Consider the following 22,207-nt stretch of genomic DNA (forward strand, 5'->3'; position numbering starts at 1 on the left):
CACCTACACCAAAAAAAAAAAAAAAAAAAAAGCTTATTTACTCTTGTCTCCCTGCAGGCATCCTTTACACTTCTCCATTCCCTCTGACTGAAATCTGAAGAGGGCCACTGTCTCAGTCATCTAGTGCTGCTCCAACAGAAATACAAGTGGATGGCTTTACAAAGAGAAATGTATTCTCTCACAGTCCAGTAGGCTACAAGGCCAAATTCAGGGCATCAGCTCCAGGGGAACGCTTTCTTGTTGGCTCTGGTGGAAGGTCTGTGTCATCAATCTTCCTTTGGTCTGGGAGCTTCTCTGCTCCCAGCACTGCTTTCTTGGTGGTATGAGGTTCCCATGTGTCTCTGCTCACTTCTCTCTTTTATATCTCAAAAGAGATTGCATTAAGACAATAATCTTGTCAACCTCATCAGTATAACCTCATCAAAGTGATAGAATTTATAACACATGAGGAGATCACATATAATCTCATCATAGTGGTAGAGTTTACAACACATAAGGAAATCACATCAGATACAACCATACAATACTGGGAATCATGACCTAGCCAAGGTGCTACACACAGTTTTTGGGGGACACAATTCAATCCATGACAGCCACTAAATCACTGCCCAAACATTCTCAGACAATAACTTGGCCGACCAGATCCAAGGCAGCTTAATATAGTATATTTCAGGGCAGAGAAGCACCCCTTTGCTTCTTTGTATCTATCAAAATTTGCTTTCTAAAGATTCTTAAAAAACTCTCCTCCTTTTTTTATCTTTCATTAACTCTAATCTTTTTATGTTTCCAATTCCATCACTGATCTGATCTATGGATTCTACTGACTTGCTACACCTCATTGCTACTCCTGTTGCTACACTTCAGTCTGTACAGAATTAAACATTTTAATATTATTTTTTGGAGGAGAGAGGAAGAACACCAGAAATGTAAGACATTCCCTAGATTGACTTAATCAAACATTCACATTGAACCTATTATGCGCAATATGCTATCTTGGGCTGAACACGGCAGCGACACTGTAATGTTGAAGTCTTTATTTAAACTCTTTGCTCAAGCACTTTCTTCCTTCACCACAGAGAGCTCTTATAGTTACAGGAGGCCATAAGCCGTTGTCTTTTCTCTACAATGTTTACGATTCTAAATTCTCTTTTCCTTCGAAACTTAAATTTCCTTCCTTTCTCTCTCCCTCCCTCCTTCCTTCCCTTTCAATGCTTGAAAGATAATTAACAGAAATTAATTTGTTAATTAATAGGAACTCAGGAAGTGAGTGTTTCCCAAATGTTTTTATATCCTTTTAATGGCACTTCCACTGTTTCTTTTTTGCATTTAGTATGAAGGCTGCAGCTAGCTCTCTAAAGCAATTTAAAGCCATGGAATCAGTCATGACCTTTAGTTATTCTATGTTCAATAAACACAGAGCCTCTCCTATTAGCCAGGCATAATGATAGTAGCTCAGGATATAAAAATGTTTAAGATACCCACTGAGCTGTTCTCATTGGAGGTAGTCTCTGATATTCAAACTTTAACTTGGTTGGTTGACTTGCCCCCATAGTATCTCTGTAAAAATCTTTGCTAGTTCAAACGTACAAAAGACAGTAGCTCAGTGTCCAGCAGCCTCTCATGAAAGGGTCCTGGTAGCCTTACTTTCAAGGTGGAGGGCCAATGAATGACTGTTAAGACACTGGATATGCCACTGGGATACTGAAATGAATTTTACTCTATCATTAAGTACGTGACTTTACCATGATTGGCTGGGGAGCATATCTCTGAATTTTTGTGAATTTTGTGAGATGCAGTCTTTGGTCAATCACTTTGTATGACTAAGAATAATAGAATTCTTATATCCTAGAACTAGACAGAAGCTTGAGATACAATGACCTATCATTTTATAGATGAAATGAATCCCAGAGAGACTGCTCAAGTTCATTAGCTAATTAGTGGTAGAACTAGAACAAACCAAAAACCAAAACCAAAGCCATTGAGTCGATTCTGACTCATAGCAACCCTACAGGACAGAGCAGAACTGCCCCATACAGTTTTCAAGGAGCACCTGATGGATTCGAACTGCTGACCTTTTTGGTTAGCAGTTGTAGCTCTTAACTACCACGCCACCAGGGTTTCCAGAACTAGAACAAAGATTTCCCAATTCCTTGCTCAGTGCTCAAATCAGACTTTTCATGCTTATTAATATAAACAATTTTCATTTTTCATCTGAACACACTTTAGCTCTTGACAACCCTAAAGAACAAAAAACTTGTACTATTTCTGCATTAATGGACCCTCAGAAAAACAGGTACAGGCTGGACATTTCTCTTCCTACAATTTTGTTTATTTCTCTCTGCTCCAGGAAATATCTATGAATCTTCAGTGTCAGAAAAAATCTGGACACAGAAAACATTGAGGTTTACACAATGATGTGGTCAAAGATCCTCTAATAGTAACTATGGACACCGTACGTTCAGTTAGACATGATGAAAACCAATTTTGATCGTAAATCTTGAACAATATAATAAAGCTTTTCCCCAGTAAAAAGCACACACACACACACAAAATGCCTGCTGCTTTATTTGTGCACGACTGAAACTTCTTATTTATTCACTTCAATTCTGCATTTACACAAAATGCTGTAATAAAATATCTGTACACTACTTCTGTTACAAATATAGATAATATTTAAAGTGACTTTATATATTCTAATGTAGGAGTTTCACGCTCTAAAATGGCAATGAACACATGATAATTCCTCACCAGTTGTCTCAATAAACAGCTCCATCTGTTTCCCTTAGTCTTAAAAACTATTGTATTATAAGATGTTAATATAAGGCAATGGAATGAAGTTATGTTAATCCTCTTAATTTTTCTATCAATTTACTAATGGCATATGACCAAAATAATTACTAGCATACTGCTTTTTTCTGTCATTTAAGATTAATACTAACTAACAACCAATCGCACAGCGCACTAACACATTTTTAGTGTGGCGTGAGTTGCTAAAAACCAGCACTAAAGGATGCTGGGATTCTTCCACGTTCCTCCATGGTTAGCATGGCCGCTTTCTAAGAGAAACTGCAGTCAACACAGGGTAGCATCATTATTTTACTTACAGCCATGCGAAAAAATTTTAGAACAGGTCAAAAATGAACGTGAACATTCAGATGAGCATTAGATACATTTTCTTTACAAACTGGGGAACATGGAGTCATATATTTGCTGTTTCCTCATACTCTCAGCAACTGATTCTCTGTTGTTAGCTGTGGTCGAGTCAGCCCCTGACTCATGGAGATCTTAGCAGAAAAAAAATCTGTGCGTGTTAGAGGTGGGGAGATGCATTTTTTTATGATATTCAAATTTTTTAAATACTGAGAATATTTTTTTAAGCCTTTCAGTAGAAAGAGGCTTTTTTTCTAATTTTCTTTTCTTTCTTCTTGGAGATGGAGAGAGGAGGTGGATGAGCAAAATCAGGCATTTTTATAAAACTCTTCACTTCAAGATATTCTTCTTTATTTTTCACCCTAAGTTACTGAAGCCATTTCTCTTAGGTTAGATTTACAATTATTTTTCTCTCTCTACTCATCAGATCAGCACATAATAATTTTTGCCTATTTGACTACAAAAATGTCAGCTATCTTCCCAAAGAAAGACCAGATTATCTATGCAAATATTTCTTTTCTTTGAGTTTAGGTTCACAGAACACCAGGGGAAAGGGAAAATGATGCTACCGTAAGAACATCTTGTCCACATGAGAAAAACAAACTAAAATGTTATTTTTCCCCTACAGCTCTTAAGAGCCCGATGAACACAGCCTGGGAAAAGTTGTTCACAAGACTGGTTCCATTCTCTTCACAGTGTAGAATGCAAACGAGGGGTTGAGTGGACTCCATTCTGGAAGCAATTCAGGAGAGAACCATCAAAGTGACAGTGCCTTTTGTCCGCTTAAGAATGGCAACAGCTTCTTCATGGGTTACCCCTTCCAGACTCTGCCCATTGACAGCAATGATCTGATCACCCCTTTTTAGACGCCCATCTTCGGAGGCTGCTCCCTGCAATTACAAGTAGGCTTGTTTACTTCTCAGAAAATGCTGCCTCGCAGCTACATAACAGAAAAAGACCTAAACAAGAATGTAAATTGCTCTGCGTGTACACGCATTGCTCCCGGTGCTCCACGGGCACGCCACAGTCATTAACCAATGACGAACGTACACAAAGGAGGCCTTTTCTGAAATGGTTTTAGCACTGAGATTCCAATTTGAGAGAGAATTCAGCAGTCAGTAGACATTAGTTGGGTGGTTTTTTGGCTGTTCAGCACAGCAGTTGGTGGGATTTCCAATTAATAAAGACTATTTGGGAATTTGCCTAGTAGGAATGATTTCATAGAATCTAGAATTGTCTATTCGATAAAGAAGACCTACAGAAAGAAGACAGGGGATCAGGCAGGAAGAAAATCGGTTTTGCAGGATAAGCACGTGACCCACAAAACCCGAAAGGCTACAGAAGCAAAGCCAATGTTCAAAGCCCAACTGCACAGCTTCAAGGGCAGGACTAGGCACAGGTACTGAATTTAAAACACGCTTCTAACTCTTACTCATTCTATGCTTTTCAAAAGGCTGCTCAAGCTGTCTTGATTCTTTACTTCCCACAGATAGATGAGTCCTTACTATTCCTTATGGGCCCTAAATGATTTAGATTAAATACAGACATTGCTATTTGAAAGAGAGCCCCATCTTATGGCATGCTTATAGTAGGCGATTGTGCAATTAAATATAAGATTAAAAATATGGAAAAGTTAATGAGGAATCCATAATGATGAAATTCTTAAAATATGTTCTAACTAGCATGCCTTAAATAAATTGTTCCTCAGCTGAGGAAAAGGACTGCACGACTCTTCTATTCCCTGGCAAATGCTGTTCATATTTTTGGACACACCAACGACTTAAAAAAAAAAAAAATCTCGAAAATTAAACCTACAACTAGCTTGCTGTTCGTATAGCACTTTAAATTGGTTAAAAATAACAGTAATGGTTGTTTTTAAAAATAACAGAATGTAACTTCCACAGGTAGGTACTTCAAGGAACCATAACACTAACACCCCTGTTCAAATCTTCTAACAGGTTTGATGTAAGTTTTGCTTTTTTGCACTGTAAAATTGTATAATTTGTGATTATCTTCTGCAGGAAATTTTGTCCAATTTTGTGGCTCCTGAAAAAGTTTCTTACCAATATATTAACAATAATTATACCGGTGTAAGTGATTTTAATGGCTTCAATCAGCATTTTGCAATAGCTTTATTCTTTTTTAAACATTCTTAAGATTAGAACAGTTTTAGTAATAGATTACCAAAAAAAAGTTTTTGTTGTTTTATTGACTCACTTGTTTTGCAAATAATTGACTTACTGTAGGCGACAGGGCTGCTGAATACTCTTCAAATTTTTGTCAATAGTTATTTTTCTATTTAATGCGATCAAATTCAATTTGCAAAATAAATGACCTGTTAGTAATCTGCACGTGTTTTATTTACTTTTCTGTATATATTTTATACTTCACAACAGAAAAAATGCTAAGAAAAAGAAAAGCCAGCACTCTAATGCATCCGTATCTAAAATGTCCCATTTTCAAAAGACAATCATGTGCAACTTGTCTGAAAAGGAAATAAACAGGCCTTACTGTTCAACCAAAGTTCATTAATATTTCTATGTATATTGCCGAGAGTTCCTATGGAATTTCAATTTGAGCCTATTTTCCTTTAAACATTAACTAAACCTCAAATTGGACAAAAATATTTAATAACCCATTTCTGTAGGGAGTTCTGAAAGAAAATGATCAACTGTTAACCATTTGGCATTACCTCAGGCCATAAACTAATAAGCCAGCTGCTGACCACTATTAATGCATGTTTGCGGGGAGGGAGTGGTTAGCGTGTGCGAGCTTACCTTGGCAAACACGGTTTTAACATAAATGGGTAAGTCTCCATGAGGGCTGCCATAGCCGCCTACTATACTGAAGCCTAAACCATCTGGTCCTCGGTCCAGCGTAATAGACTTGCACTGAGGAGGTCTACAGTAAAGGCAATGAAAAAAAGAGGTTTTGAATTTTTTTTTATACATATCTATACATGTATCTGTGAAGCTATAAAGTACAGATTAGCTTACATCTGCCTAGAGCTAGTATATTCTCTGTGTTGCTGACAACAGATATATTCTGAATATTTTTGTAATTCTTGAACTGTTAGTGCATGCTCTGTTCAGTATTTTAAATTTACATAATCTCATAAAATCCTACTTAACACCCTAATTCTAGTACTCATTTATGGTTCCCTTAAACTAACATATTCATGGCATGTTCTCGTTGCACGTAAGAGCCCATTCTTTTTAGAGCTGATTAAAAGTGAGAGGGCTAAAGTGCAGAGGAGTGTCATGGAGTAAGTCATAAATGTCAGTATTCCAAAACTCAGAGGGAAAAATTATCAACAATGTAATACCAAAACACAAACCCATTGCTGTCAAGTAGATTCTGACTCATAGTGATCTTATAGGACAGAGTAGAACTGCCCCACAGGGTTTCCAAGGCTGTAAATTTTTAAAGAAGCAGACTGCCACATCTTTCTCCCATAGAGCACCTGGTGAGTTTGAACTGGAGACCTTTCGGTTAGCAGCTGGGCTCTTTAACCACTGTGCCCCACCAGGGCTCCTCAGACAAATGGTACATAAACCATAAAATATGAGCTTACCCTAAGTCATCTTGAAATATACCACTTGATGCCAGCCCTATGAAAGACAAACTAGAACTGGCAGGTTCCTGCTGATGGCCTGTGACCACACTCACGTCTCCTCCAGCAACCACCTGTGCATCAGATAAGGACGTATAAAGAGAAAAACACATGTTCACGTGGCTAAGGGACACTTGCAATTTTTCTTCAAAAAGAGCATTGTGATTGAAATGTGAACATGGTCAACTTAATAATTTCTGTTAATATGAAATACAACCAAAGAGAGAAATTTCGTGAGGTCCAGAGGTCTTTTCAACCGAGAGTAAAATATTCTACTAATTCAATTCTACAAAGTTCTCTAGTGCTTTTAAAACATGGTCTCACATGCAGTTATTTTTTAAATATCATTAAAATATACTCACAGCACTTAAAATTCTAGTAATTAAACATTTATTGCTAAGTCTTTGTCTTTTTTTCCCCTTTAGATATAAAGTATGAGACAATAAATATATCAGGAGAAAATGCTAGGGAATGTGTTTCATAAGTACTTTCTTGGAACTCTCAATTTAATCACTGATCTTCAGTGGAAATATTAAAAAAAAAAAATAGCAAAAGATTGAATAATTTTTACTGCTCTAACTTCAAAATTTGTTTTGTCCTCAAGCTACCCATATTCTAAATAGTGCTTAGGATAAAAATCTCACCTGCATTTCAATGGAGCCAGAAGCATTTTTCAGTAAGTTCACTGCTTGGGTGTGAGTCATTCCCTCAGTGGATGTGCCACAAATAGTGACAATTCTATCTCCAACCTGTAAGGGAGAGGAAGAAATGTTGTTAGCTGTCAAGCTGGCAACTGACTTACAGTCAGCCCATGCACAGTGGAAAGAAATGTTGCCTAATCCTTTGTCACCCCCCAGATCGGTTTCGGATCAGGCCATTGTGATCCACAGGGTTTTCATTGGCTGATTTTCAGAAGCAGATCACTAGGCCTTTCTTCCTAGTCTGTGTTAGTCTGAAAGCTCGCTGAAACCTGTTCAGCATCATAGCCACAAGCCAGCCTCCACTGACAGATGGGTGGTGGCTGTGTTTGAGGAGCACTGGCCGGGAATTGAACCCGCATGGAAGGCAAGAAATTCTACCACTGAATTACCAATGCCTCCAGGAGAAAGAAATAGCCGTCTGCTAAAACAGTAATCGGGAGTGGGATGTTCAGAGCTGAACAGTCATTTCCTTCTCTACTATCCACATCACATATATGCTGTTATCAGCAACTGAAACCAAGGAAACCACTGATTCCAAGAAGTCCAAGAAGCAGCGGCAGCCATAAAAAGAAGACGCTCATAATGATTGAGTTCTATAGTCTCCGGGGAAGGAGCGGGGAGAAAGCCACATTTCCCTTCATTTCACTTCTCCTGGCTAAGACATTACTTCCTATTGAAAGAATAAAATATTTGGTATCATTTGGAAACCAGAATTTCTCTGGGCATTATTATTATAAACATGAGATGTGACTCTAAGCCAAGGGTTAGCAAACTAGCCCATGGGCCAAATTCAGCCTACTGCCTGTTTTGGTTAATAAAGTTTTGCTGGAACACAGCCATGCTCATTTGGCTGCTTTCACACTCCTATGCACGGCAGAGCTGGGTAGCTGCAGCAGAGACCCATATGTTCCCAAAGCCTAAAAGATTTCCTATCTGGCCCTCTGCAGAAAAGTTTGCTTACCCTGTGCTAAGTATAGAAACAGTTCTTAAGTGTCAGCCATAGATTTAGATATCAAAGGAGATTGAACTATTCCCAATTTAGATTGAACTAAGACATGGTTCTATTCTGGGACCTGTTTGAGGCATGAGGCCATACAGATTTTACTTTCAAGAGACTGAATTACTTTAATGGAATATTCTTATGATTTGAGAGCTAGGCAGTTAGCATAAATTCCATCATGGTGCTGTACGTTCGGATAATCCTTCAACTTTGAAGCAAGTTTTGTAACATTATAAGTCATAATTTTATTAAACTTCTGCAAAATTTATAATCAAATGCAACATAAGGGATAATTTTCATTTTAATAAAGTTAAACAGATATTCAAACTAATGAAACATGCAAAGAAAACAATTTATTCTGGTGCTCTGAAAACACTGCTTTTGTGTTTTTTCTGTGTAACTTGTTCCACAGTTTCAAAACAAGTAAAAAAAATTAAGAAACAACTGTTAACCTTCCCATTTCATTTACTTTCAAATTTGCATACAATAACATCATTTTTTCCTTTCTTTTAATTTTCTTTATCCTTTACCCAAAGCAAGCCATGCTGTGGCTAGATTACCTGACTGAAAAGCAAAAGCAGGCATTTTTCATCTTGCAACAGTTGGCAAGATTCAAGGGGTTTAGAAAATTTTTCACTACGTTTGCTAGGGCTATTGTTACTAGCAGTAAAACTTACTCTGAGTTTCTGGGTCTGAGCTGCTACTCCATTTGGGTGCATCATGGCAATAAATATAGGAACGTCACCGAGAGCGCTGCCTACTCCTCCAGCAATGCTGATTCCCAAAGAGTCAGTAGGTCCCTACCATAGAAAAGGCATTAAGAGTTTGGTCCAAGTGATATTTTTAATCAACATTTTGTTTCTCTGGCACAATACTATATCATTAACTCTGATCTTCTAGGTGTGAGGGTGGGAAATGGGGTCAAGGAAAATGCATTACTTCGTGTGATTTAGGAAAATAACAATCTGTCTAGGAAGTAAAAGAAATAAAGATAAACTAAATGAAAATCATGTGTCAGACTGATGAAAAGCAGGTAAACTGATGAAATGAGCACAAGGTTTGGAATCAGAGAGACCTATGTTCAAAGGCAGGAGCCCACACTTCAAAACACTGGGACCTGGAACAAGTCCACTGAGCTCAAGGACTCACTAGACCTTCATTTACAGACCAGAGGTAACAAAGCCTCTCACATGGGGCTGCAGTGCATATTAAATGGAATGATGATGACAGGAAGGTTCTACAAGAGTGTTCAGCACAGAGCAAAGGCTCAATCAATGCTCGCTGCTTTTATTTTCCTGCTTGTGCATAGAATTTTCAGGGGAACTAGGAAACATCTACTGAAGACAAATGCTTACTTATCAGCATGAGAGGGCATTATTTAGGGTGGGGCCAGGTTGATACCATTTTTGATCTTACAGAATAAGCAAACAATGATTTTTTTCAAACAATGTACTATGGCCAGGAAATTCAGCAAAGGCTGTGTTGTGCTATTTCCACTGCCTACAAGACATATTTTTTCAGGTAAGAACTTTAAAACAGAAAGTCAGCTACAGAAAATGCATATGTCTCTGAAGTCAACAGAGTTTACATTGTTTTCTCTCCCCCAAGTTACCTTTTTTATTTCAACTGTTCTCAATCCTTGTATTTCAGATGCCACTGTAAAGGTGAAAAATATAAAATATGGTTATTAAAACTTTATGTTCATAAACATCTGAGTTGATTCCTGGAGCTGGGTGGTACTAAATGGCATACCTTAATATTCTTTTTCTTTCTTTCTATGAACCAAAACCAAACCCACTGCCGTGGAGTTGATTCTGACTCACAGCCACCCTTTAGTACAGAGTACAACTGCCCCATAGGGTTTCTGGAATCTTTACAAAAGCAGATTGCCACACGTTTCTCTCGTGGAGCAGCTGGTGGATTCAAACTGCCGACGTTTCAGTTAGCAGCCAAGCTCTATTTAACCACTAAGCCACCAGGGCTCCTTTTTTTTTAAATGAAATGGGTGCTTAATATTCTTATTCCACAATTAGATTTATCTTACATAAGAACTCTTTATTTCTTCGGTAGGAACAATGGACATACTGTTCCATTTCTTCCTTCTTGTTTTAAGCATTGATTATATAACTGTATAGTCCATTTTGAATGAGTCAAGGACAGAATGTGCTTTGGACAGAAAGACACACACACGTGCACAGCTGAGAGGAATAAACTCATGGTTGCCTAAAAAAAATTCATGGACTTAAGTGCCTAAATTTCTAGACTATTAGTCACATTGAAAACAGAGATTGCCATATGGTTAGTTTCTTTAATTTGAACAACTCTCAACCAATGCTCCAAGCCAAAAAACCCTCTGCATCATGATTTCATGTAATTAAAACACAGGGGGATCATATTAATTTTCTCAATCAAAATTTTTGCAAACTTCATGGAAAAAAGAAGGCTTCACTTAATGGCATCTTCTGATGTACTGGCATTACATTAAACAAATAACACCAATCTGCTTAGTAAGAAAAAATTAAAAATTCTGAGTCTAATGTTTAGTATATCTTGTAGGATAAACACCAAATGGGGCAAGCTGCCATGGGTACGACGTCATGCTGTTTAGAATTTTTGACAACATACCTACCATTTTTGGACCTTTGCTAAGATATATAATGATCTGGGGGAAGAAAAGAGAGCTCAGAGGTAAATTAAAATAGGAAAACATTAGTGCGGATGGTCAAAATTCAAAACAGGAAATCATGCTTAAAATATCAAACCAATCTTACATGCATTCTTCTTGGAAGTACTTTCCACTGACTCAGAGGTACTGGATCCAGAGAGTGGAAAAGTGAAAGATGACAGGCTGCCTTCACTCACCTACAAATATACAATAGTTATTTTGGAAAGTTTAGAGGTAATCATACCCCCTAAATAGCATTCATTTTAGAATTCAATTCTTTCAGTGCATCTAGAGACAAATATCTCTAAACAATGGCATTTGAGCATTTGAAGGGCAATTTAAATGTATTTTCTTCCGATTTTTTTTTTTTTTTTTAATTTTTGAAGGAATAATTTGCTTAGTGACAAATAAATTGAAGCCAAAAGGATGGATAAAATTGATTCCAACGTACCTAAAATTTTAATGATTTTCATAATCTCATTCAAGCTAATCTTCTCTAAATTTAAACTGATGCTGTACATTTGATTTAAGCAAAATCTGAAGAATTAGGGTCAGTCAACAGGAAACTAATGGCAGAAATTAAAGAGGTGAATAAGGGGTCATTAAGGACAGACAGGCTGATGAAAACGGGCTTCTGTCATCAGAAGATAAGACTGAGGAGCAGGGCTTGCCAAGATTCTTGAACAGCACTGTATTTTTATACACGGTGGTGAGCAATTACAGTTCACCTATACAAGATCTTTTTCAGTTGAATATTGATTGATAAATGTTTCCCATAAAATACTAAAAAAAAAGTTCTATTTGTAGGCTTTTCATATATTAGGTGGTTGCAGCCCTGGTATGCAGTGGTTAAGAGCTTGGCTGCTAACCAAAAGGATGAAGTTTGAATCCACCAGTCACTCCTTGGAAACCCTATGGGGCAGTTGTATTCGCTATAAGTTGGTATCGACTTAATGGCAGTGGGGTTTGGTAAGGGGGGCCATGAGACTGTGATTTAGTTCAGGGTGGCTAATTCAGAGAAGGGCTGCACAAGAAGTAGTAAGGACAGAGTCCTAACTTGTTAAGACCCATCTTGTGAAGACCCAGCTGCGCAGGCATCAGTGAAGAAGGTCAGAGTTCTTCTAGCTTGTGACCTAGGCCCAGGGGGCTAGACGGAGGGAGGCTGGCTGGTCTGAAGTGCAGGGAGTTGTGCAGACTCTTGAGCCTACGGCTGCTATCAGATGACCTGGTCTGGGTGGCTAGGGCATTCTGACTTGGCTCAGGGTGGCTGGGGATAAAGTCTGACCTAACTCTGGGTGGTTAGGGTGAAGGAAGAAGTACCACAAAAGTGGCTGGTGACAAGCAATGGAGATGTGGGAAGGTGGAGCCTGGGTCCACTTCCAGATAGCAATTGGATTCATGTTGATTCTTGCCACACAGTTAGCGATAAAGACGGGGTCTGTGCACCTGGCACCTTTAACAGTGCAGTTAGCAGCACAGTGGTTAACTGCTGAGATAATGGGAAAAAAATCATGGCTGAAAAGAAGAATAAAGTTCTTTTGAATGACTTACTAACTATTCAAGATCTGCACCTTACTTACCTGTCCACTGTTAACTCTTGCCCTTCCTTATCTCAAACTCTGCACTTCAGTTACTCTGAACTATGTGTAATTCACTGAGTGGACCATGCTTTCTCATGCTCCTGAGGCTTTGCATATGCTCCTCTCTCTTGAACACACTTGCCAGAATTACTTCTTAGCTGATCATTAAGACTGATTCAGTTCAGAGACTGCTTATCTAAATCATGATACTGAGTCTATGTAGATCACCTTAGCGCAATCCAAGCAACCTGGGCGTGCCTCTACCAGAATACCTATGCATTGTGACATGCACATGGAGTGCCTATTTTCTCTACTTAGACTATGTTTCTTCAAGACAACAAATGTGTTGTATTTATTGCTATATTCCAAGCTCCTGCCACAGTACCTGGCACTTAGCTGAGATGGATTATGTGTTTATTGACTAAGTAATTGAATCATTTATTCATAACAGCCATTATAGCCCTTGTGATACAAAACTAAATACTTCCCATCAACAATCATCTCCTTATGGAAAAAGTCAATTTCTCAGTTTCAATTATTAATGCCACAGCTTGTCTCCACAAGGTCAGACTAACAGAGACAGCTATGAAATAGCTATTAAAAAACACTGTACTAATGTCAATTTCCTGATTTCGATACTGTACTGTAGCTATGTAAGACAGTCTCGCCATCCTTGCTTCTAAGGAGCATTCTGGCTATACTTCTTCCAAGACTAGTTATGTAAGATACTACCACTAGGGGAAGCTGGGGGGAGGGTACACAGCACTTTCTGTGCTATTTCTGCAACTTCTTGTGGTTTACAACTATTTCAAAATAAAAGCTTATCAACAAAAACAAAACAACTACTAAAATCTAAACTAATTAGCCAGTCCCCAAAATGGACATTTTAGAGTTGCTCAGAATAGGTCAGGGACATGTCTTTAATTATAATTTCCACTCCCAAACACAACTGTCATTTCTTCTATATTCTAGATGCCAGTCTTATTACAACTTACGTTACTTTCAAAAACTAAATATGGGGATCCTAGATATGCTGAAGTGAGGTTCTATCCAGGCACAAATAAAATAGCTCAACTGTAAGGATTCTCAATAACTGGAATATTTCCATATTGGCTTAACTATACAAATCCTTATCTAAATTATACAAATTTGACAAGTCTAAAAATTAGCCTAATTTAGACTAAACCTATTAGCTAATTTTAAAATCACCTCCAAAGAGATTTAGTCATTAAATTATGGAAGAATATGACTAAGACAGATATACTAATGCTTATTTAATAACAGTATGAGTTGTTCATTAAGACACCTACTCCTAAAACTTTTAGGACACATAGTAAAAATCAACAGAAATTTGAACTAGAAACAACAGTGCGCCTCCTCAGACTGAAAGTGGGCGATAAAGTCAAATATCTGGTTTGTTATTTTCGTATTCAATTGACTGTGGACTTTTGGTCAGTTTGTCCAGGAACGTTTGCCTTCCCTACATAAAGTCTGTGTTTTGGGAGCATGCTTGTTTGGGAGCTTGTTATTCTAAAGGTTAACACTCAAAAACACTCAAGCAAAAATGTTTCCTCACAGCTTCACTCAGCCCTGAAGCCGGGCTGTTGCTGGGACCCTCGAAAGGGCAGGCTTAAGAAATAGCAGTGGCTGTTCAGCCACTGAGCTTATGCTGTGCTGGGTTGTTAGGTTATCCAAACTGAGGGCAGCGCGAATCACTGACAATGAAGGTGATTTACTTAGTTGCTACAGGGAGGAAAGCTCAGTGGAGAGAAGAGTTAATCTGAAAGCTAATGAGGGAGAAGGGTGAAGACATATGGAATAAGGACGTTTAGGGGTTGGAATACAGTGTGTCTTGAACCCAATCCCCTGGCAATCCATAAAACCTTCATTAACATATCATTTTCTGTTGGTGCACGATGGAGCTGGATTTCTTACGGGAGATGTGACAGGAATGCTGAGATCTGCTCCAGAGAGGGGCACAGAGGGAGCTGACGCTGCCAAGGGCCAGGCTGTGTACACGACCCTGGGGAGACCCGCGTTCAGGGCCCACTATGAATGCTCTTTGACGAGTAGGCGCCACCACACTGAACTGCACAGCGACCCACCTGGCTGCTTTGAGACGGCCTCCTCTCTGAATGGAATGGACCAGTTTTGATTCTTCCGACTTCCAAGGTTACCGTGCCTAGAGAACACTGGGAGAGGGGTTCTTTTACAGAATGGTTCAAATGAAATGCTCCAATCTACTTTAGAAATACATTGTACTCTTCAAGACTGAGTTTCTGAAAGGCATCTTCCTTCTGGAATTTCAATAGGCAAAGATACCTCCAATCCTTTGTAGAAAACAGCTTCTTTTTTTTTTTTTAAACATTAGTTATCCATCTTCAAAACATTAAGAAAAATACTAACAAAAAGAAGCAGAAACAATACCAATTGTATGTCTTATTAACTCATGATTTAGATGGAGGCTGTTTCTACCAAGGCAAAGAGAAATGGAGAATTGAGGAATTATTTTCGGAAACATACAGATTTAGACTGGCCAAATGAACTGAGTTAATTCAGGGCTTAAAAAACAAAACAAAAACAAGAAAACAACCAGCACAACTATTCGTTTTACTCTCTATAGCAGAGGTACTCAGATAACTGGGTAAATTCTCTATTGCCACACTGTACCTATTATACAATACTTAAATAAGCCATATTGCAATAAACATAAAACAAGAACTGCAGAAAATTTCCCTGCGGCCCTTTACAAATAAAATCACAGGAATACAAGAAATGCTATATAGTCTAATATGCAAGTAGCTCAGTGAGGTGCTTGCAATCCTGGGCTTCTGGAGTCAGATGTGCTCGCTTAAATCCTGACTCTGGTTTACTAGCTGTGTGATTTTTTTTTTTTTAAGGTGAAGTGGTTTATTAAGGAAGTAACACGGTACAACTCAGGATTAGGATCAGGAAGCATGTAGGCAAAATCTCCTTTCTTCAGTGCAGGACAGCTCTCTCAGCTCCTCTTAGCCATGCAGGCCTCCTCTCGGCCCCCTCAGGACAGGCTCCTCTTGGCCTCGACGTCTGTCACCATGGACTCTGCTGCTGGGCCCCTTCTGGGCCTCTTGCTGTCTTCAGTGTTACAGCCCTTGACCAGTGTTACAGCTCTTTTAGGAAGTTCCTTGCCTCTAGCTGTGTGACCTTAATAGCTGTTTAACCTTGATCAGTCTTGTATTCTTCATTTAAAAAATGTAGACCATTGTAGGTCGTTGTGATAAGTCACATAATTTATGCACAATGCTTATCACAGTGCCTAGCACAAAGCAGTATTGTACGTAAATAAGTGGGCATTTATACGATGTTGCTTCTGATGTGGGCACCAAGGGATGTGTTACTCTTAAACATGTTGATCATGAATCAAACGGCAAAAGGCCAGAATTTGACCTGTAATATCCATAAGTTGTTTCATTGTTTTATTTTTTGGCCAGGAACTTATCAAAATCTTCTTGAATCTGTTTATATTTCCAGCTTGCATGACATCTGAGGTTAATGAGTTCCACATATAAACTACCTACAGTGTAAACTTCTAACACTTTCATATACCTATACGGTATCTCTTTCAGGCTTCAAAGGTTTCTATTATTATGAAAATTCAAAAATTTTTTGCAAAAGTAGTCTTTCCATTATAAAAGCAATGCTCGTTAAAGAAAATTTTGAAAAATATAAAAGGAAAAAAGAACAGGACTCTATACTTCCAACAATTACCTTGTAATTATTGTTAAAATACCGTCAGTTTTTATTTTACAGCTACATATACACTGTAGATACAATTATCTGTCTTATACACTTTGCAGATTGTTTTCAATGTTTATATAGTCACCATGAACATTTTAAACAAATTCACATTAGACCACTAGTATATACCAAAGACTATAGTGTTTTTGTCAATTTTGTTGCTCCCAGTTTTTCTATTATCATAACTAACCCTGCAATGAACCTGACATTTATAAAATTTTTTGTGTACAGAAGATTATTTATGCAAGATTTTTAAATGAATTATTACTATGTTAGAACAGCAAACAGCAGCAACAACCCATATTTAAGTTATACAAATATTTATTTCTTTCATTGCATACTGCCGAACTGTTTCTTTAAAATGGCTGGTTTAACTGGTTTTAGAAGTTTTTATGCTCTCCTATGGATGTTTCTTCTGTTTCTCTCTCCTTAAGATTTATCTTACAAATATAACAATTGTTTTTAATTTATCTCTAAAAGGAAGCCACTTCTCCTTAATATTTCTAATACTTTACGTTCTGGAGTTAGAGAACCCTAATAATAAATTATTGGTTTTAAGCGTCTGCTTTATTAATAACATATGCACATATTCATATACCAGATCCTATGAAAGCCGAAAAGGTTACTAAAAAGAGGCTCACTTGAAACTCCCTCCATGAAGACCAGTCACTCAAGAGGTGTCCATCGCACCTAATGTGATAACTCTACTACTGATGGACACTGACATGTAGGATCATGGCATGTGGACCACATGGGAACTGATGGTGACAGTTTTCTAGTCAATGTCGAATGATACTTTTCAGGTCATAAACACATATATTAGGTAAGGAAAACAATGAGGTAAGCATCACCTCATTTATTAATAGGAACACAGAACCCTTCTAAAAACTGGACTATTCCCTGATGTGAAATCTGCCTAGTCCCAAGAACTATATTTTTTAAGTAACTATTCTGTACTTTACAAATTTATTTTTAAAATGAGACTGGTTTTGCTTTTCTAATCAGAAAATTATCCTTCATGAAGAGTTTTCTTGGAAGGAAATGGATTTCATCATGTGAAATGTATTTAAGCCCAGAATGATACCCAGGGATGGGACATATAATGAATGGCTGAAATACTTCCCAGTGAAGGTGCTGCCAGGTCAATCTGTATTAAATTACCTTCATGTTTTAAGACTGACCCATCTAACACTGATTTTAAATGTCAAATTTAAATAGTTGAATAGTTTCGAGTCAGAATAAGATCTGGACAAAACATTTCCTTCTTAGGAAGCCGATACAACAAAATAGTCTAAATTACATTTTCATTTCCTTTTATGAGTCATAAAGGGTAAAATCCTTCTCCCACATTCTTCATTTCTGGAAGAAATATGAAGACATCCAATCTGATATGCTCAGAAAAGAGCCAAGGAAGGGGTTGGGACAGCAAAGGCCCAAAATCATTAACCCCAGAAGCATCCTGGGCACCCTTCTTGGTTCCCATGATCTCCCACATGCAGCATTTCTGCAAAGTTACTTTTCAAAGACTAACTGTGCTGGACGTGAGAGTATTCACTTACTCCAAAAGTCATAAGTATGAATCCAGAAGAAATATGGATGACTGAGGTTAGCATTTTTTTTACTCCTTTGTGGTCTGGATATGTGCTTTACTTTCAAGAATAAGATCCACGTAATACTCACTTAAAGACAAAAATTTTATTAATATTACAGGTACTCAGTTCATAATTCTTACTACCACTAAATAAATTTGTGTACAAAAAACCAAAAAACTGAACCCATTGCCTTTGAGTCAATTGTGACTCATAGTGACCTTACAGGACGGAGCAGAACCACCCCATAGGGTTTCCAAGGAGCGGCTGGTAGATTCGAACTGCCAGCCTTTTGGTTAGCAGCCTGAGCTCTTAACCACGGTGCCACCAGGGCTCCAATAAATGTATAACAATATAATAAATAGCTAATCATAGATTTACTATTCAGAAATTTTTCACTGAAAAATATCTTACTTTTGAGATGAGATTTTAAATAAAAAGAAGTCAGTACCTATTTTGACCATGGCAGCCCACTGCTAAATTCTCATTCTCCTTACATATTATTACACAAAATTATTTTTGGCACTTGATTTTTACCTTTAGCAAAGCAGCAACTGCTTCCTGGGTGGCATTACGGACGTCTTCTCCATTGACCATCAATATCTGGTCTCCCTGCATCAGCCTTCCATCAGCATCTGCAATTCCTCCTTTGACAATATCTGACACAAATACTCCAGTATCATTTCTGCAAATACAATTTTGAATTTTAACATTATTAGTCTCAACTGCAAAGCAATGCTTATTTAAGGAAAAGCTAACATTTTTAATAAAAAATTTTAGTTCTATTTTTATGACTTTAAAAGTTTTATTGTTTTCAGCAACACTGAGACAGTACCATTAGAAGTATTTTTTTGGGATAAATAATAAAATGTTTTATAACAGCCCATAGATTAAAATGATGTTTCATGAGCGTACTCAATCTCCAATAATTTTATACTATGAGTAAAAGTGGATACTATTATTCTCATTTTATGGGTTACATATCCAGTAAATGGCAAAAATGGGAAATAGAGCCAGTCTATTGTTCTTTCCACACTATTAAGAAGCCTTAATGGGTACCTGGGTCATATAAATACTTTGTTATTATTATCAACATTATTAACATTATTGAAAACAAATAACTGATGTGTATTATCAACTGAAGGAGCTCTGTTGGCTCAATGGTTACGTGCTCAGCTAATAACTGAAAGGTTGGTTGGTCTAGTCTGTCTGTGGGAGAAAAGATCTGGTGATCTGCTCCCATAAAGATTACAGCCTAGGAAACCCTATGGGGCAGTTCTACTCTGTCCTATATTATTTAAATCATTATGAATCTAGCTTTAACACAATATAGACTTACACAAAATGAACAACACTATTCTTCTTCCAATCCTACTTTCTCTCATAAAACTGTTAAGAAAACCCAAAGCTCCTTGTTAAAATACAAAGAAAACTGAAGGTAAAAATGTATAGCAAAGCCTGAATTGTATCACTTGTTCTTGCCAAGGTCATGGACCGCAAACACGCCATTTCACCATCTGATTTTCTGCTTCCCATCTTTAGAATAAGAGTGTTGGATTAGATAGTATTTGTATGCTCTTCCCAAGGCAAATAATTTAGGATTCATTAATGAAATGTTTTACAGTAACCTGGTAACTTCATATGTTGAAGTACACTGGTATCCAAAATAAATTTCAGCTGCCTCGTATTGCAGAAGAACCGGACTTCTGATATTATATTCCAAAAGAAGCGTTCCATTTTAAGACATATTCTCACTGAGATTTAAATAATATTCCTACATTCTTTCTTGTGTTAAAAAAAAAAAAAGCCCGTCATTGTCTATGAAAAACACACTGGTGTAAAATGTCCTTTGATTCGCATTTCGAAGCCTCGCTGTCGAACAAGGTGAGCAGGGTGCTGACCTGGGCAATCTGAAGCATGGTGATCCCGAAGAAGGGCATTCTGACAGAAAGGTCACAATTTCCCAGATTTTTGAACAAAGAATCTGCTCACTGGAAGAAATAAACTGTTTTGAAATTGTGGGTCTCTGAGGCTGAAGGATGGTGGTTTGAACTCAGGGCTGTTGCAGGCTATAGAGAAGCTTTTCAGTGAGAGGTGGTCAAAGAATGAATGCTGACTTCATTTGCTTAACTATCTGGTATATTCTGAAGATCAGATTCAGATGGTCTCATAGTACAAAGAAAAAGAAATATTTAGGAGACTCATTGGATTATATACTCATTAATATTTTTTACATGTGAATATTTAAATAAATTAGGTACTGAGTATGTGTACACTAATCAATCTGCCACCATGCTTAGCCCCTCACTTTATGCTTTCAGTTCCCTTCTGATGGCATGTTCTTGGCTTCCAAGGCTTTCCAGGAAGTTTTCCCTAATTCACTTCCCTTAAATAGGGCCCATAGCTCTCCTACAATGCATCTCTGTCATTCAACTTACTACACTGCTTTGTTCAAAGAAACTCATCAGACTCTGAGTTTTTTGAAGTCAGGGATCATGTCTTATTTAACCTTGTTCCCCAGAACATACTGTATTTCCTGGTATATGGCAGGTATTCAAAAATTACCAAGTGACTTTTTGTTGGGAATTGTTGAGTACCTTCAGAATCTCCCAAAATACTGACATAAGAAGTTCAAAAACAATGCCTTTTGATACTCTATTAACAAGTGGGCTATTAAAAAAAAAAGCAAACATTGCTGTCAAGTTGATTCTGACGCATAGCAACCCTCTAGGACAGAGGAGAACTGCCCCATAGGGTTTCCAAGGAGCACCTGGTGGATTTGAACTGCCGATCTTTTGGTTAGCAGCCGTAGCTTTTAACCATTATGCCGCCATGGTTTCTGGGCTGAGTATAGTTAACAACAAAACACTAGCAGTTGATAAAGACTCAACTATTGCTATCACTCTTTAAAAGAAGATAAGCTCAATCATTTCCAAAAAGTCAAAATCTTATGGTTTCCACAATGGGTTTGTCTCCTCAGTCATACCTTTTACCAACAATACTTAATCCCAGGCCTTTTCCTGGCTTCTTCTGCAGCTCAATGGTGAGGGTGTCATACACGTCCTCCTCTTTGTAAGGAGATTCATCTCTGTAGAGAGTCAGGCGCACCCTTTGTGGAGTCTGTCTCAGGACACTTATTGCTTCATCATGTGTGGCCTTTCTCAAGTCAATTCCATTCACCTGTACAAAAATGGGATGCTGTGAGGAAGCAGGCGAGTGAAGTCAAGTGCAAATCAAAGAAAGAAGGAAGGAAGGGAGGGAGGAACGGAGGGAGGGAGAAAAAAAGCAAAACAAAACCTTCCAGAGAGTAGACTTTTCTTTGTTAATTGTAAAGGTCAAATACATAGCATTCTGTACCTCTAAAATCTGATCTCCAGCCCAGAGTCTTCCATCTTTACATGCTGCTCCTTCTTCATAAACTTCATGGATAATAATTGCACCCTAAGGGCCAAAGGAAAACATATCAATGCTTTATCCCATCGTCCTTAAGAATGGTGAGCAGATATGGAGTCAAAACACACTGTACTTTTAGAGTTATATACTGACCATATCTATATGTGAGTCACATATCAAAAATCAAGTAAAAATTTAAGAACACATTTTTTGCTAAAAGGCTCAAAAACACATACTTTTTTTCTAATGGTAGGAACAATTAAATAAAAAACTATCTAATATGTAAATAAAATATATATTATATATATTTTATATATATATATCACCTTTCCCATCTACAAATGAAATTATTATATTTTAAAAGCATTTTTAGCCCTTAGGAAATTTTGTCTACAAATTATCCAATTTTTCAGACTCCTCTTTGGTCTAATCCAACCATAACCAGTCAGTAAAAAAGAAAATTAAAATACAGCAAGGACTAGTGACCCGAAAGAAATATTTTGAAACCTAAAGGTTACGGTCACAACTGTAATACATTTTATTGATTCAGTATTGGTTTACTCAAAGTAAAAATTCCAATACCTAATTAAATATCTATGCTACTAAATTAAAGTGACAATGAGTGATACGTTTTTCTAAGCCTTTATACATCACTTAATAAAATTGATAAAAACCTCCCAGGTGAGAGCTGCTAGGCTGATGGGCTGTCTCTGTATCTGGAGCATCTCTGAATCGCACT

General features: G+C 37.5%; 1 protein-coding gene across 4 annotated transcripts in view; it reads right to left on the minus strand.

Moving 5' to 3' along the window:
* Window positions 1-2,754: 2,754 nt before the first annotated feature.
* Window positions 2,755-22,207, minus strand: part of MPDZ (multiple PDZ domain crumbs cell polarity complex component) — a 163,953-nt gene continuing 144,500 nt past the window's right edge. For 2 of the 4 annotated variants that reach the window (XM_004373496.2, XM_023728610.1), the window contains 11 exons: window positions 21,433-21,516; window positions 21,062-21,255; window positions 18,613-18,760; window positions 14,815-14,901; window positions 11,236-11,326; window positions 10,077-10,120; window positions 9,142-9,264; window positions 7,408-7,512; window positions 6,725-6,837; window positions 5,928-6,051; window positions 3,491-4,040 (listed from right to left, as the gene is read on the minus strand). In XM_004373496.2, the coding sequence (XP_004373553.1) occupies window positions 3,894-4,040; window positions 5,928-6,051; window positions 6,725-6,837; window positions 7,408-7,512; window positions 9,142-9,264; window positions 10,077-10,120; window positions 11,236-11,326; window positions 14,815-14,901; window positions 18,613-18,760; window positions 21,062-21,255; window positions 21,433-21,516 (1,260 nt within the window). In that variant the 3' untranslated portion in view covers window positions 3,491-3,893. Of the gene's footprint in view, window positions 4,041-5,927; window positions 6,052-6,724; window positions 6,838-7,407; window positions 7,513-9,141; window positions 9,265-10,076; window positions 10,121-11,235; window positions 11,327-14,814; window positions 14,902-18,612; window positions 18,761-21,061; window positions 21,256-21,432; window positions 21,517-22,207 lie in introns of all 4 variants that reach the window. The other 2 variants (XM_004373498.2, XM_004373497.2) reach the window with 1 other exon arrangement.

This window comes from Trichechus manatus, unplaced genomic scaffold, assembly GCF_000243295.1.
Source record: "Trichechus manatus latirostris isolate Lorelei unplaced genomic scaffold, TriManLat1.0 scaffold00025, whole genome shotgun sequence".
In the NCBI taxonomy this organism is placed as follows: domain Eukaryota; kingdom Metazoa; phylum Chordata; class Mammalia; order Sirenia; family Trichechidae; genus Trichechus; species Trichechus manatus.